Source organism: Canis lupus, chromosome 2 (genome assembly GCF_011100685.1).
Source record: "Canis lupus familiaris isolate Mischka breed German Shepherd chromosome 2, alternate assembly UU_Cfam_GSD_1.0, whole genome shotgun sequence".
Lineage (NCBI taxonomy): Eukaryota > Metazoa > Chordata > Mammalia > Carnivora > Canidae > Canis > Canis lupus.
Window position 1 is genome coordinate 16,044,720 of NC_049223.1, and position 16,415 is coordinate 16,061,134.

The window sequence follows — 16,415 nt, forward strand, 5'->3', positions numbered from 1 at the left end:
TTAGTAGGTTCTGATTTCACAGTGGTGTCAGTAGTCTGGAGCCTGTGACAAAGGTCCCTTCCAGTAGGGTTGGAGAGTTGTCTTCCTCTGATGCCATTTCCAGAACACCTAGTCACCAGGCTCCCCGCCAACGTCAGTTTATGAGTCATCTTAGTTGCACAATGGTGGGTGAAGGAATGTAAAAACTGAAAAATGCCAGGGAGCAAGGAAGGACCAAGTAACCATCTTGGTTTTCCCATCACCCCAACCGTTCATTGACTTTATACGGTTTGTTTGCTCATCTTAATTTCACTGGGTCAAAAGCAGACTATTGCCATGTCATAGAACATCAGGAAGGCAGGAGTCTGGCAAAAAGAGGTCATTTTTTGCAAAAACAATTTGGACTTTATTCACATGTGCCACACCCTTTATACATGTTGTTATACTGCCATTCCACAAAAGTCAGCTAGGGCATTCCTCTGATACCAGTTTCAGTTTTTTAGTATGGGCCTCAGTTTTGATGACAGAATTTCAGAAGGTTAGCACATAGCAGTAAGATCTTTCTTGTCTGTTTTTGATCAGAGTCCCAGTGAACATAAGAAAACCATTTTGTTTCCATAACATCCCCAAATTATACATGATCCCAAAGGCCTACCAGCGATCAGTATGAATATTAGCAGTTTGTCCTCTTGATAAGTGGTGAACTTGGGTGAGGGCATATTCATTGGGCCGATTTAGCTTGTGGGAGATTTTCCCTCTCAAGTAGGTCCTATTAGAGTATTGCCAGCCTCGAATTTCCCTTTTTCATTTTTCCAGGATGCTCCATCAACAAATAAAATTAGATCAGGATTAGTCAAAGGAGGTAGCTCCTAAATCAGGATGTGTTGCAAAATGGGGTGTTACTGCCTCAGAGTTGTTAGGGCTCACCTTCGTTTCGTAGCAGTAGTCATGTGGAAGGATTAAAAACATTGCAGCATTTTAGATGCAGACTGAGTGGCTAAAGCAGAGGATCTTAGAGGAGGTTAGTCTGTAGAAAGATACATAGTTCAGAATTAAGACTTTGGACAGCTTATTTGTTTATAAATAAATATCCTTTCCTCGGGTTAAATCTGTGGAGTCTTCTAGTAACTTTGCAGCTCTAGCCTTAAGATGGTTGGCATGGACAGAGGTAACCAAATCAAGTTGGATGCTCGTCGAGGTAGGAGGTCTTTGTTCACTGCCATGATCTTGAGTGATTATTCCCAGGGCTTGGTTATCTCTTTCATTAGGTTAACAGTTAGGTGGCCCTGGGACAGGCAATTCCCTGCTTGTTTTAATCTTATAAAGGCCTTCTTGTGTTTATCTGCCCAAGGAAACAATCAGGGACTGAAACTTTAGTAAATTCATAGCTTGGGGAAGCCAGTTGAGGAAAATTAGGAGCCCAGAGTCTGCAGTAGCCAGTTAGGCCTAGGAACCCATGAGGGTGGATTCGTTATCCAACTAAGAATAGTTGTGGGCCCAGGACGTTGTTATATTAGCTCCCTTTTTTTTGGAGATAGCTGGATTCCATTAGCACCTAGATCATGGCCTAGGTAATGAACAATATCTAGAGAGAATATAATTTCCTTAAAGGTTTTATGTCCTTTTTCATCTGTTGCAGCAAATACATGGGATCTTTGCTGGACACCTATTTGGTCACTGGGAATAGCAAGAGGTCATTTACATACTACAGAAGGCTCAATATCCCAGGGAACTTTAGGGGACTTAAACCTTGGTAGAGCACTTAGGGGAAATAAGAAAGGACCTCACTGAGCCTGTGAGCGATGACTGTCGAGGTATACTGTTGATTGTTCCCAATCAAGGCAAATCGATGTTGGCTGTTAGGGTCTCCAGGGATGCTGAAGGAGGCTGAATATAGGTCCACAGCAGCAAACTGTCTTGACTCTGGTGGAACTTGTGACAAAAAGTTGTTTGGGTTTGGAGCAACTGGGAAATGGGGAATAACTATCTTATTAATAGCTCTGAAGTCCTGGACAAATCGCTATCCTCGTCCATCAGGTTCCCAGTCTGGCAGTTACAGGGCCAGCCCAGGGATCGATTAGCCCCTGAGTGATTACGATCTGTTGGCATGAGGTCTTGCATGGCCTCAAGCTTTAGTGGATTAGTGGCTTCAACAGGCAATGAAGGAAGAGATATAGTTACATCTATCTGAATTTATATAGGCTTTGCACTCTATCCTCCTTATGTCAATATTAGAAGTAGCCCTCAGATTTTTCAGGCACCTCAGATAAATCAAGGATCTTTTGCTGGAATTGTTTCTCTTCTATATCAGGGGAAAATTATAAGGGACATAAAAGAGCAGGTTCAGGTTGGTCAGGAAATTCTATGGTGAGGTTTCCCCTGGAGACAAAATGTATGAGACCTTTAAATTTTATAAAAGAGATTGCTACCTAACAGGTTGACTGTTACTGTATTACATAGCAAATCTCTCCCCGACACACAAACGTTTTCAGTAAGAAGTCCCAGAGTCATCTGGACTACTGGTCGAGATAGAAACACTCTCTCAATTTTATTAGATACCTGCACTATAGAAACTTCTTTTTCATTCCAAGGGGCTTGTCCTATGAGAGCTTAGTTTAAAGTAGAGAATGTTGCTCCCATATCTATCTGAATCTGGCAAGGTTTTCCATTGATTGTACTTTTCGTTTTCCCCTTGGCTATTAAAGGGGATTACTGGTAGTTTACCAGAGGATGCCTCGGACTTCTCTTAACTCTAAGAGGGGCCATTTGGGGACAGATAGGGAAGCATATGAGTTGATGATGAAGAATTTGCATAAGGTCTTTGATGATGGTTTTTCCCCAATGTCCTAGTTGAATAAAAATGAGATATTGAGCCTGGGTCCAGTGTTTTGATGACAGACTCCTAAGAGGGTACAATGGGGGTGGGAGCAGGTATTATTTTAGGTGCCTGCTTATAGCTTTTGTAGTTGTAAGACTAATAACTGGGTGGACTTTTGATTTTGGTCTTATTTCAAAGTCGTCATGAGTTAGAGTCATGAGTTCAATCAGGCCACCCATTCTGTTTATGTCTTTTTTCAATACACTAATCACAGAAGATAATCCATTTCCAAATTGGGCAACTAAAGCAGATTGGGTGACCTCATGTATTGTGTGCAACTCAGAATACCATAGAAAGAGAGCTTCTAGATGGGCTTTAGAGTCTGTCAGTTTCATCTTCTTTGCATGTTTGAATCATAGACCAGTCAGTATGGGCTTTTAAAAAATTTGTTGCTATTTCACACATTTTTTTCTGGTCCATAATGGGACCACGATGAAGGTATCAAATGTCATCTTTGGGGTTGTGCCATTCTGCTTCAGGTCCATTTTTGGGCTTCATATGGTCCCACCAGACTTTGCACAAGCTGATAAAGATCTGGCAGCCTGGGGTCATAGGCCCTGATGAGGACTCTAAATTCTTCAGAAAACTTTTGGGGTTTCTCCTTGAGTTTAGGAAATTCTTTAACTCTGGGCCTTAGTTTCGTTTGGTTTTTTTGACCAAGGAGTGAAAGATGCCTGAGGAGGATCTCCTGCAGCCTTGAGGGGTTTGATTTTAAAAGATAATTGTATAATAGTCTTTTCAGGGAGAAAAGGCAATTCAGATAGTTAGTAGAAGAGGAGTGCTGCGGTAAAGGAGGGGAGAGGAGAGCAGTAGGAATTATGTCACTATGACTGTTGATTGTTGTAGGGAACTCTGTGTCTTTAATTCTTCATTATCCTTTTGCTATGAATTTTTCAATAAAACTATTTTGGCACCTTGAAGCCTTTTGGAAGCTTCTCCATATCAATTAAAATAGGTGTACCCATTCAGTTTGTTTGATTTGGGAACCTTTGCTTTCAAGTGTACTTAAATAAATGGCCCTAATTGGAACACTCCCTCATAATGGCCATTGCCATTCTAGGATGTCTTCAGTAAGAGTTGCCATTTTTGTAGCTGTCTATTGCTTCTGGGACTGTAGTTCTTTAGACATGGAATAAGCAAATGTGCTGGGACATGGCACTCTCAGCTCTTTATAATTTACGAATCTCATTTCTTTAGCTAAGCTGTTGGGTCTCCTTGATCCAAGTACCTCAGAGAGATGTGCCACTGGGCTGAGGGTTGTGTGGTGTTTTTATGCATACCTCCCCACGCAGAAATTTTCTTGAGGTTTGCAAGTGACCTAGTGTCAATCTAACCCATTCTGTGACCAATCTAGCCTAACATAAGAGTCTCAGAGTTAGGCGTTGAGCACTCTAATAGCTATTAAGTATCGATCTATGTCCATCAAGTTTGTGGCTTTTTGGCTTTTGAGAGTCCCATTGGCAATAACCTTTGGTAAAAGCCAAAGAAGCATGTACACATGAACACATCAGCAGTAACCAAAGAGATGGGATGGTCGACTGGCTAAAAAAATAAGAGGCATTAGTTGCATCCACCAGCCATATCTAACATGGAACTGTGGACAGGATCAGCAGACCTCAACAATGGGAGACTGGACCAAATGAGGGCTAGGACTGGAGTTCAGGATAGAACCATCTACCAAATGAAGCTAACCTGCTAAGTTCTGGATTGGAAAGCCAATTAGATCAGGAGTTTGTTGCAAAGATATCAGAGCCTAGAACCAGGGGGAACTTACAAATGGCCCTCAGAAACAACCGGAAAAACTGGGAACTCAAAGAGTTCATAGATACTACATCAGTGTTTCTCATCATTCCCAGAGGTGTCAGAAGTTTCCTTCAGACCAAAATTCAACAAGTAAATTTTTAAAGATCTTATTGGCTTTATTCAGTGATTCATGAATTGGGCAACATCCCATCTAGCAGAAGGAACTCCAAAGAGCTGTACAAAATGGAAGACTTATAGGCAGAAGGGGCAGGATAAGGAAGTTACTAGAAAATGTGGAGTGTTTCAGGCATGGTTACCTTCCTTTGAGGGGATGGCAGGGGTCTCTCAGGCTATGTCACTGGTGCTGAGCAGGTAATTCTAGATTGGCCGGTTTAAGAGTCCACTCCTGGGAGAGGTTTCGTGAATTCAATTACTTATTAAGTCTTGGTTTGGTGATGTGGGCTTAGCATAAGTGACTCCATTTGAAAACTGTTGTCTCTCTTTTTTATGTTGTTAATTGAAAATACTAACAAACAAGAGAAACATGAAATGTTCATATATGAGTAGGTTCCTGCTAATTTTTCAACCTCTATTTGAAACACTTACAAGCTAAATTCGATTATTTAGCAGTTTATCATATAAAAGAGGTAACCAAGCAGTGGACTTTTAGAACTTTTGGATTGTTTCTGAGTTAACTGTTAACTGTTCATGACTGTTGAAATCCTATACTAAGGAAGCAGTGCCTTGGCTCCCGCAACATATGTAGGAAGATGGAAAGAGTAGAGTATAAGAGGCCTGGTCCTCCTCAAGCCTCATTGGTTTTTCCCACTGTTTTCAAAGCCACTGGGAATAATGGTATTTGCCTTGAAACTGTAAGGTAAATATTGCTAAAGAGGTCCACAGTATTATTTGCTTGACATTTCTTACCATAATATTACACACTTTATTCTTGGACTTAATGTTCAAGAAATTAAAATAGGCCAACTTGTTAACATAGCAAAACTATGACAATTGAGGACTTTGAGCCTTGCTCACAAGTATTTAATTTTTTCTCTTCATTTTGAAAGGTACTCTTACAAAGCCACATTTTAGCCACTAAAATAGCTTAGTGACATTTCTGTTCTATTCCTTTCTGCATTTAAGAGTATTTTCCAAAAAGTATGTTAAAACCAAATGTCAGGCATTTAGTACATTTTTCTGCATAAATTTTATCTTTAGTGAGACTTGACTTTTTAAAAAGGAAAGCAATAAAGCCAAATAATGTGTCTGTGTGTTTTTAGGGAAAGGAGCAGAGAGAAAGCTTTGGTGTTTAAAAAGCTACTAAAACACTTCACAGCGTAAGCCAATGGAAGAGCAAAATTCATCATGTGGATATTCAGACAATTTGTGACTTGTTCTGTCTGGTTATGAGGCATAAGAGGAAACTAATAATAAATCTTTCTATATATTTCACATTTCCAGCTTGAGCATTAAGTACTCTTCTGCCCTCCTTTGTGCTGAATCTCATATGCTGTCTAAAGACTGCTTTGTAGAAGCAGTTTGAATAAATAGACCTTTATAAGACTGTCATCATTTTTCCATAAAACTATGGGAGAACTAAAAGTCTTCCACATAAAACAGAGGGAAAAGCAAGCACTTGAAACTGAATATAAATGTTAATATGTTTATTAAAATTCTCTTAACTTTTGGTGAACTTTGAAGGCTTGTAGGAATTAAGAGTCTGCTCTGGAGGATTTTATATAGATAACTGTAAACCCAAAAGTCAATTGAATTTATGAGCATGTGCTGGATTTAAAATTATAATCCTTATACATAGGAGGTAAACATGATCTTTATTGGAATTATAGTTGGCTTTTTTATGCCATTGGTGTATTTTTAATGTTTATACTTTGTCTTAATTTCTGGGCATAAATCACAATAAATCACAATCACAACTGTGTCAGGCACTGTTCTAGGCATGTGGATTCCTTCATACACAACACAAATGTTTTTGCCCTTGTGGTGTTTACATTCTAATGGGAGGACATAGACAAAAAAATAGATGCAATATAAATGAGTAATGTAAAGTCAGTTGTACAGTTCCAAAGCATGGTAAATGCTGTGAAAGACAGTAAAAGCAGAGCAGATACAGGGGAATCAGGATGCGAATCAGATTGTGGTAGCCTTGTTGGAAAGGTCACATTTTCGGACAGACTCTGAAGAAAGCTACCTATGCTCTCTTCTGCTTAGCTTAGGAAAACTCAGGGATGGGTTTATTTTGACCTTTTAATTTTATTGACTCATTATGCCCCTGAGATAGAGGGGAGTTGAGAACTTGAGTCAGTCGGTAGAAGTCTGGTATAAATAGCTACATTGGAAAAAATGAACCTCTTTCAGCAAGCTTCCCACTACCCCATTTTTTTTTTTATATATTAGCACACAAGTTGATGTTTCATTAGTAGTATTTTTCTTCCATTATGAAAGCAACAGAGGAAAAAACCTGAACCTCTGGTAGGGCTTGTTATGAACTGCTAAGTTGCTGTATTTTCTATGTAGTTTGATTCCAAGGGAATTTTAAGTTTAGTTTTATAAACAGATTTGTCACTCGCCAGCACAAAATCCAGCCACCCACTACTGTGATCATTATAAAGTTGTGAGTCAAATATAATAGTGTGGTTGTTTTTATTTTATGCTTAGAGCAGCAAGAATAGTAGTGCTACAATAGGATAAGTAGAGTTTTTTATAACGTGTCCAAGCTGAAGGATACCTAGAGGATTTCATTCCATTTGTCTTGTAATAAATCAAATGAGTTTAAGTTTGTTTTTTCAGGTAACAAATTTTTCAGATTAACAAAAGCTATGTGGATATTTAGTGCAGACTCCTAGCAATTTTGATATTTTACTCTGGATAGTAAGAGTAACAAGTTGGGCCAATACTGTAAATGTGTCTGGGGGAAAATGTGGAAGAATTTTCATGTGAAGCAGGGCAGGTACATTGGAGGTAAAGATATAGTAAAAGCTGCATCCATGCAAGTGACTTTCACACAATATGCCATTTTTATGTGTCAGGATGTACGAAGATTGTCAGCAAAAGCAAATAGTCCTGGATCAGAGCAACAGATTTCTCTCCAGTATATAATTTAATACTGGAAAGAAATCCAAATAAGAATGGATTTTATTTAATGCATTATGACTGTCACATGAATACACAGTGTATTAAAGCTAATTTGGCCAATCACATCTACCTGTATCTATGTCTTTCTGAGAAGTGTATTTCCTAACAGATTATTAGCACTGTGATCTTCAGCATGACTGTCCTTTCACGTGTAAGGTTCCACTCATCTGTATTTACATTATTAAATTCATTTTGATGCTCAGCAGCCTTAGGAAAAACTACAACTAAATTCTATGGGAGACATTTACAAATAAAACTTTTTCTTTTTTTTTTTTTTCATTTTTTTGTAGACTTACATGAATGTCTTTTTTTTTTTTTTTTTTTAATATATCACATCTCAGAGGTGGCTGGGTGGCTCAGTCATTTAAATGTCTGACTCTTCATTTCAGCTCAGATCATATATCTCAGGATCCTGGGATTGAGCTCTGTGTTGGGCTCTGTGCTGGGTGTGGAGCCTGCTTAGGATTCTTTCCTTGTCCCTCTGCCCCTCTCCACTGCTCATGTATTTTCTCTCTCTCTAAATAAAATAGATAAATAAATAAAATATATCACATTTCATTGGTTTTAATAAAACCATCTTCACAGTAATACACTATTGCTCTAGTAGGTATCATTCACTCAGGGTCTGCACTAACATATAAATAAGTACATGGTTGAAGCTTCAAGTATGATACCACAGAGTGTGTCCATAACTTTTTTTTTTTAGTAGGAAAACACCATACCCATATTTTAGAGCATTCTTTCAGTGTACATTCAGTTTCAAAGTGTTACTATGGGCACTGGTTTTATTTCCTCCTTTTTCCACTCATTTAGCTTCTTTTGATTTTTAATTGTATATGTCTGTTTAACATCCAGAAAGTAGATCTTTTGGGAGGTCATCTCTACAGAATGAAAACTGCATCAACTATGAATTAATTTTAAAAGTATATTTTAGCATTCTAATAAAAACATGTTTCTTGTATTCCATCCTTAAAGATTCGTCACAAATCATAAACCCTTGCACATAAACCCATGGAATAAAAAAAAGAAAGTCTGAAAATACAACAGTGAAAACATTTGTCTTAGAATTACATGGATAATGAGTCAATAATGTCAACAGAGAGGTCACTTGGGGAAAAGGCATTAAATATGCCTAAATTCTCCTCTCTATATAAACAAAGCTGAGAATTTGCATATAGATTTTTTAAAAATCTTTTTAAGATAAAAAAATAAAGGCCCTTTGCATTTAGTTTAATGTGAATATTTCCTTAAATGTAAAGTTTTAATCAGAAACTTTAAGCATCATTATTGACACCCTAAATGGACTGTATTTCTTTGGCTGAAAAGAATGGACTGTTATATAAGATCACACACAACACATTTGCCTACTTTCAGGAAACAGTTACTAATTAAATGTACAAAGTAATTAAAAACAGTATGCCTTCCTAATTATCTTAATTATCTAATTGATACAGTTTTTCCAAGAACATTAACTAATGGGAATTAATGGCTTTCTTTCTTTTTTGCATTTGCACACAAAGTTGATTTTGTAAATTCTTATGGAACAAAAAAACCCAAAATGATGCCTATTTACTAAATGTTTTGGTTTGACTAGAAATATTTTTCTATGTTATTTTTGAGCTAGCAAAACATCAATTTTAGTTCACTTCCTGAATTCCAAATTAATGAACTCCCAAATAATTTTTAAGGTGCTTTTTTTGGCTTTTACTTACATATCATCATTGTATATGATTTCCTTCATCCTAAATCTAGAATGCTAACACACATGCCCTGTGCACATTCCCTAGGCCTAGCAGACATTGTCTTCATTAAGTTTAATAGAGACTTTTCAGAGGTTCTATAGAGAACGAGTTTTCACATCCCCAGATCTGACTTCTACTTTTTGTAGCCAGAGTCTCTGTGTGTTCTACAAGCACAGATAGTCCTCAGTATCCAAGGTGTGGGGCAATTTGGAAATGGGGTGAAAAACTGATGCTATGGGTCACAGGCATAAGCAGACAGTGGATAACTGACTACCTGAGTGTGTGTTTTATTGGCATGCTTTTGATAAGGTGATAGGAAGAAAGAATGCAGGAGTTTTGAACATCAGTTGAAGCACACCGCAGATGTGTGTGAGGATTAATAATGGGTCACGTTAACCGTTAACAGGTGCCTGCCACATAGAAACCTCAGTGTGTCATCTTCATAATTGTAATTTTTCCAAAGCCTGTTGTCTGTGACTTAAATATGTGCTATTTAGATTATCTTCTGTTTTTCTGTAAGCATTAACAAGCCCACTGGAAAACTAACTGTAGGGTAACTGATTTATATACATTTGTATATGTGTGTTTCACCAATTGTAACAATTTCTGTGTTGAAATGAATCTGGCCTCTGCAGAAGGAACCTAACTGGTCTGTATCCCTAAGTACCCAGCAGTGTAAATAGATACTGTATTCTAAATTTAAAGCAGCCAACTGAAAGTGCTATAAACTTATGCCTAGTCATAGGAGAACAGCGGTGTGGATCTAGGTGGTGATCTTGAGGTTAAGATGTAAAGCGAAAAAGGAAAAATGAGTGGGAAATATAAGAAAGGAAGACAAAACATGAGAGACTCCTAACTCTGGGAAACGAACTAGAGGTAGTAGAAAGGGAGGTGGGTGAGGGGGTGGGGGTGTCTGGGTGACGGGCACTGACAGGGACACTTGATGGGATGAACACTGGGTGTTATTCTATATGTTGGCAAATTGAACACCTATAAAAAAATTAAAAAGAAAAATTCTAGAACTTCACCAATGTGGATGACAGAATTGGTCCAAGAGCCTGTTAGAGGGAATACTGTTCGGAGGCCCTTGGGATAATTGTGTAGTAAGAATGATGGAAACCATATCCCTATTTTAACCTCTTTACAAAGAAATTCCCACGTTTGAAGATGATGACCTCAAATCAAGGGGAAAATTTTGAAGTAAAATAATTTGCCACTGAACATTCTTGGCATACTCCACGAGTGTGCAGTGAAGCAAGCTCACTACAAAGAGATTATATAAAGGGGTAAAATTGAATATAGCCAGAACGTCAGGGTATCCTATTAGAGACGGCATATTCCCCCACCCAATTCAAACACACCTAGTTTCTTCCACCAGAGTTAAAGCAAATCATTGTGGGTTTTGGTGGGGGTAGTAGAAGAAAGTAAAAAACAAAACAAAACAAAACAAAACAAAACAAAAAACTAGACTCTCACTCAGCAAAGTATAACACACTCTGGGAAGCACTCCAAAGCTGAGAGCTCTTGAAGGAACAGTAAACTCGTGTCACCCTTTTAGTCCTGGGTGCTGGGGTTGGGGGTGGGCATGCCAGGCCAGGCTCTGGAAGTTTTAGTGTTTTATTTGCTTCTGTCTTTTTCTTCGAGCAAATATAACTGAGTGTGCTTCATCTGTACAGAGAACACAGCTCCATTTGTAGTGCCCCTTGTTTCTCTTTCTCGTTTCCTATTAAAGCGTAAGCACTTCAAGTATTTTTGGTACCTTCGGAACGGATCAAATACATACACCCCAAATGGTGTTTGATACTTTCAGTAAGTAAATGCTATCACTTCCTCCTCTCCCTGGGAGATCTCGTTGCCTCTGGCAGTCCCAAGGTTTTCCTTGCTGTACCTGTCCTCACAAGAGCAGCCTCACCTGTCCCCTCCGCTTCACTGCAGTCCTGTCTGAGATGAGGCAGATGGAATCCCTTCCCTGCAACCCCCTGGTCCAGAGCTGAAGCATCACCTTCCCCTCTACTTCTCTGTATTTCAAGATCCTGAGAGCCAAGTTCAGATGTGAGCTCCACCAGCTCCGTTTAGGGACTGTGAGCGTGTTACCTCACCCTCATATCCGGGCACTCAGGTGCAGATGTTTTTATGTTTCGCTCCCATTCCTTTGGTTCATTCAGCAAATAGCTTTACCTCCAGAACAGTGTAATTACTGAGTATAATTTAAATGAATAAAACAAACTAATGCATGCCTACAATTTGCCAGCTGGTGAACAAATAGAGGACACCCCTGTTTCCACAGAGCTCACAGTCTGTAGAGGATAAAGAACAGTAAACAGGGTATAGTGTGATTAGTCCTTTGATTTGGGAGTAAAGGGAACACATGAACTTGGTACCGAACCCAAATTTAAAGTGTTAGGGAAGATTCCCTAAAGTGTACCTAAGCTGAAACAACAAACAAGAATTAGCACATGTAGAGGCCCTGGGTGGTGCAGCTTGTTTAGTATCTGATTCTTGGTTTCGACTCAGGTCGTGATCTCAGGGTCATTAGATTAAGTTCCTTGTTGGGCTCAGTGCACAGAGTTTGAGTAAAGACTCTCCCTTTGCCCTTTGTGCTCATTTGCTCACTCTCTATCTAAAATTCTAAAAAAAAAAAAAAAAATATTAAAAACAAAAGAATTAGCACATAAAGAGACAGTTGTGTCCTTGCAAAAGCAAGCAGCATGTGACGAGGACCCAACAACACAAAAGAGAACCTGCCACATTTCCAACAGCAGGGGAATCTCCTGTAGCTAGAGTGTGTAAGGCATGGAAAGGAGTGGCAAGAATGAAAATTAGAGACAGAAGTGTAGCTCACAACAGGCCATCTGTATAAGCTTACCAGAGGATTTATATTTGCCTCTCTATGCAGTGGAGGCAGAATGAGAGATGCTGGTGAGAAGCGGCCAGCAGCCTGAGCCAGGGTGGCAAAGAGGGGGGTGGGGGGGGTGCAGTGTCTGAGGGACATGTGAAGGTGAAGGGAAGTTTGTTGTCATTTTAACGTCGGAGAGGACTTATTAGTTAAAGGGGTGACAGAAAGGAACTGGCCGCAAGAAATGAAGATTCAGAAGGAACTGTCTCTGAGAGGAGGTGTAAGAGTGTGTGACTGCAAAGAAGCATCGGGGATGGTGGTTTAGATGTGTTTAGGTTTATAAGTTCATGCAAAGGACTTCAAAGACCTTTCCACTTGTTGGCTTTTGTGTTCTCTGGAGTAGATGAGGTCTTCTACTAAGCTTGAGGTGGTGATGGTGATACCAGAAGTTGGGTTCACTCTGCAGATTTTTATTGAGGGCTTGCTTTATGGGGATGGTAAGTGACATAATATGATTCCTTCCCTCGTGGTGCCTCTGTCTAGTGGGAAAGACAGGCCATGAAGCAATGTATTACCCAATGGTTGAATTATGACTTTTGAGTATTGAGAAGATATACACGATGCTCTGAAAACATATAAAAGAGGAACATGACAGACAGGGGCAGGACAGACTTTCAGGCTTGCTTGAGGAAGATCTGTTTGAACTAAACTCACTAGCCCTCCAAATCAATAAAATGCTGTCACTGTAATATATGAAAGATAAAAGAGTACTTACAATAAAACAATATCTGTTTCAGTATGTAAATGCTTAGACATGACTAGAAAACTGAATGAAGTCAGATGTCTGCATGTACCTATAATAAGGCTGGATTCAATAGTAGTAAGAGCAGAAACCATTCTATATGAGAAAGTACAGGAAAATGGAAGCCCTACAGATGCAGGAAAATAGGAGAATAAAGACTAGTGACTAGATAGAAAGGACAGGAGAGACTAGTGAGTTCCATCAGCTCTGAATTCCATTCTGGGGCATAAATGAGATATTACAGAGTATTTACTCTAAAAGGGAGAGTTGGGTGCCTGGGAGTTCCAGCAGTCCCTGGAAAGATGGATGGTGTTAGTGAGTGACCAGCAAGGGGGACAGGTCTCTTGATACCAGGTGAGGGCAGCAGAGCAAGAAAGTCACGGCCCCCAACCCCAACTTCATCTTTGCTCACACTTTTCCCTCCAACCAGGATGCCCACTCTTTGTCCACCTGCATGGTCTTCATTGCCCAGCATAAAACCATATTCTTTTCAAAGGCCGTAAGAGGAAGTAGGCAAGGAGAATAAGCACGAATACCTGGATCCTGTGCTGGGTGCGATGCATAAGTTATTCACATATTCCTCCCAAGAGAAGGCAGCATGATTACTTTCCAAGTTAGCATCAAGTCTGATCAAGGCTCGAGGACTTTAACTTTCTCAGTGACGTAGTCCTCTCACGCTGCTGTAATGACATACCACCACCAAGGTGGCCTATAAACAACAGGAATTGACTTCTCAAAGTTCTGGAGGTTGGCCATTGGAGATCGGGGTGCCAGCACAGCTGGGTGACGGCCCTATTCCAGGTCACACACATCTGGTTGTGTCTTCACAGGCTGCAACCGGAGGGAGCTCTATGGAATCTCGTTTATAAGAGCACAGATCCCTTCCTGAGGGCTCCACCCTCATGACCTAAGCCTCTCCTAAAAGCCCCACCTTCTAACAGCTTGGGTGTTAGGATTCTAACATGTGAACTTGGGGTGAGGGGCACACCCTTCAGACCCTGATGTTCACCATCACCAGGGGAAGTAGTAGTGAAGAAGGGACTCTAACTCAGGGCAGTCTGGACCTGTAGCTTGGTCTGCGCACACACCACCATTAAATGGACCCTGATGGCAGAGTTGCAAGATGCTAGCCATTTGGGGCTTGTGACCTTCTAACTTGTTTTCGGACTCCTACGTGAAATCGCTTTTTGTTTTGCCCCCAGTCTCATAATCATTTTGTGTGATTCTCTCAATCCAGTTACTTTCTTTGAAGGCAGAGTTCACTTTTATTCTCCACAGCATCTACAATACGCCTTGTCCCTTATGGGTGTTTAATATGTATACACTACACTGACTGACTTAAACATGTAAGGCCTGTGCCAGTTTTCAAATGCTTAAGGACCAACTGAAAACATAATGTAAGGAGAGTTACCTTGACCAAGTGAACTGTGGCTGATGGTTCTGCAAAGTTAAAATGCATCATGAGATTTGTATCTAAAGTAAAATTAAGGTTCAAAGGTGTTCTTTCAGTAAGCTCTAAAAACATTTAAAATGAAACACTTTGTGGCCAGACTGTGCACTTCCACTTTTTCAGGCCTACATAATTTTTTAAGGCTCTTCTGGATACCATCACTTGTTGATATACTCAGGTACTCTTGGGTATGTTTCATTGAAAACAAGTATTTCTAATCTTTTTAATGGAAAGGCAAAGATTTAAATTTCTGTTGTAAGAACGTAACAAAAGAACCAGCTTTTTCTTATGTACAACATAACTAGAGATGGTCTTCCCTTGGGATGCAGAGCTGGATCCTTGGTCCCAGTCTGTCTTATGGACCCATGTGAATTACAGGTGTGTCTATATGGTGTTTTGTTTAATAACACATTTATATTATCCTGTTTTTTTAGGTCCTGTGGGAGTGGGTTTGAATGAACTGAAACGAAAGCTGCTCATCAGCGACACACAGCACTATGGTGTGACTGTACCCCGTAAGTTTCCTGCTACCTGACACTACTACGACCTCACTGATAATGATCGGTCAGCACTGACGTAGCAAGGGTGGCACTCAGCACTGTCCCAGGCATTCAGCATCTGAACTCACAACAGCCCTAGCAAATATTCAGCAACACTCTCTACCTTTCACAGTGGAGGAAACTGAGGCATGGAAGTGAAGGGATTGCCCCAGAGTGCAGAGACCACTGGCAGGACATTTGTTAATTACAGCTTCTCTAACTCTCAGTTTTTATGGTGAATTTTAATACACATATGACACTAAATGAGTATTTACAAATTTTCTCCTAAATAAAAGCCTAACTCTTTATTTCCTAAAATAAGTGCTAATGTTTTCCAGAGGTTTTCTCCAGGTTTAAGATCAGAAGGACCAAGCCACAGAGAGCCGAAGGAGGCCTCTTTTAATATAAGCCTTTCTTAATTACTTTTTATATGTAGTAATTGGCAGATGGTGTTAAATGGGCCTTTCATGGCCATATAATCCAAATATGGTGGGCTTCTTTTCAGTATACAGAATTAGATCTATTTTTATAAAAGAGGTTTTCATAGGCTTTCTTACAAGTGAAATGTGATGCTGGAAGCATTTTGATCTCCAGAATAAATGCCATTTGACTACTTAATATGTTGATGTTAGAAAGCCGTCTAAAAGGCTAAAATTGAAATGTTGGCTTTTTCAAGTGGTTTTAGTACTGTTTAAAACAAAACAAAACAAAAATCACAACTGTTTGTGTATTGCCCTGAGCAGTGTTCTCTAGTTTTGTAAGAATTCAACTTTATTTTAAAATTGTTTTCTCTTACCTCAAGTTATTCCTTGTTATGACATTTTTCCAAATTATTGTTTATAATCATTTTCAGCCATACATTACGAGGCTGTTGGTTTCCACCAACAGAGATGAAAGTAAAGGAAAATATGAAAATGAGAGTTAAGCAGTGGGTTTTTTCTTTTCTTTCTTTTTTTTTTTTTTTTTACTTTAATTATTCACTTCTTTTGCAAAAGCTGAATTGTAATATATGGATAATGTAAGAATTTTGCAAAACAATTGTCAGTCCTACAGGTGAGGAGTTCCAAAGCACCTAGAGGGTAAAAAAACATTACAAAGGGGAAAAAATGCATGTGTTAATTTCCTACTGTTATTCCTCTCCTTTATTTGCCTTAATTTATCTCCTCCTCCCCAGAACTGGGCGACACCTACAAGCCACAGAGGAAGCTGGGAGAAAAGATAGGGGATTTACTCAGAGTTGTACATGTGATAGTTGCACCCACCATGTTTCCAATTTTCATGTCCCTCATCCTA

General features: G+C 39.4%; 1 protein-coding gene and 1 long non-coding RNA gene across 7 annotated transcripts in view; one reads left to right on the plus strand and one right to left on the minus strand.

Moving 5' to 3' along the window:
- Positions 1-16,415, plus strand: part of MPP7 (membrane palmitoylated protein 7) — a 681,753-nt gene that overhangs the window by 647,540 nt on the left and 17,798 nt on the right. For all 5 annotated transcript variants that reach the window (XM_038529943.1, XM_038529945.1, XM_038529946.1 and 2 more), the window contains one exon: positions 15,018-15,098. In XM_038529943.1, the coding sequence (XP_038385871.1) occupies positions 15,018-15,098 (81 nt within the window). The remainder of the gene's footprint in view (positions 1-15,017; positions 15,099-16,415) is intronic.
- LOC111091400 overlaps positions 8,220-16,415 on the minus strand; it is a 99,885-nt gene continuing 91,689 nt past the window's right edge. The window contains exons 3-4 of one of the 2 annotated variants that reach the window (XR_005355254.1): positions 13,670-13,813; positions 8,220-8,270 (exon numbers count right to left, since the gene is read on the minus strand). This is a non-coding gene — a long non-coding RNA (uncharacterized LOC111091400). Of the gene's footprint in view, positions 8,271-13,669; positions 13,843-16,415 lie in introns of both variants that reach the window. The other variant, XR_005355252.1, reaches the window with a different exon arrangement.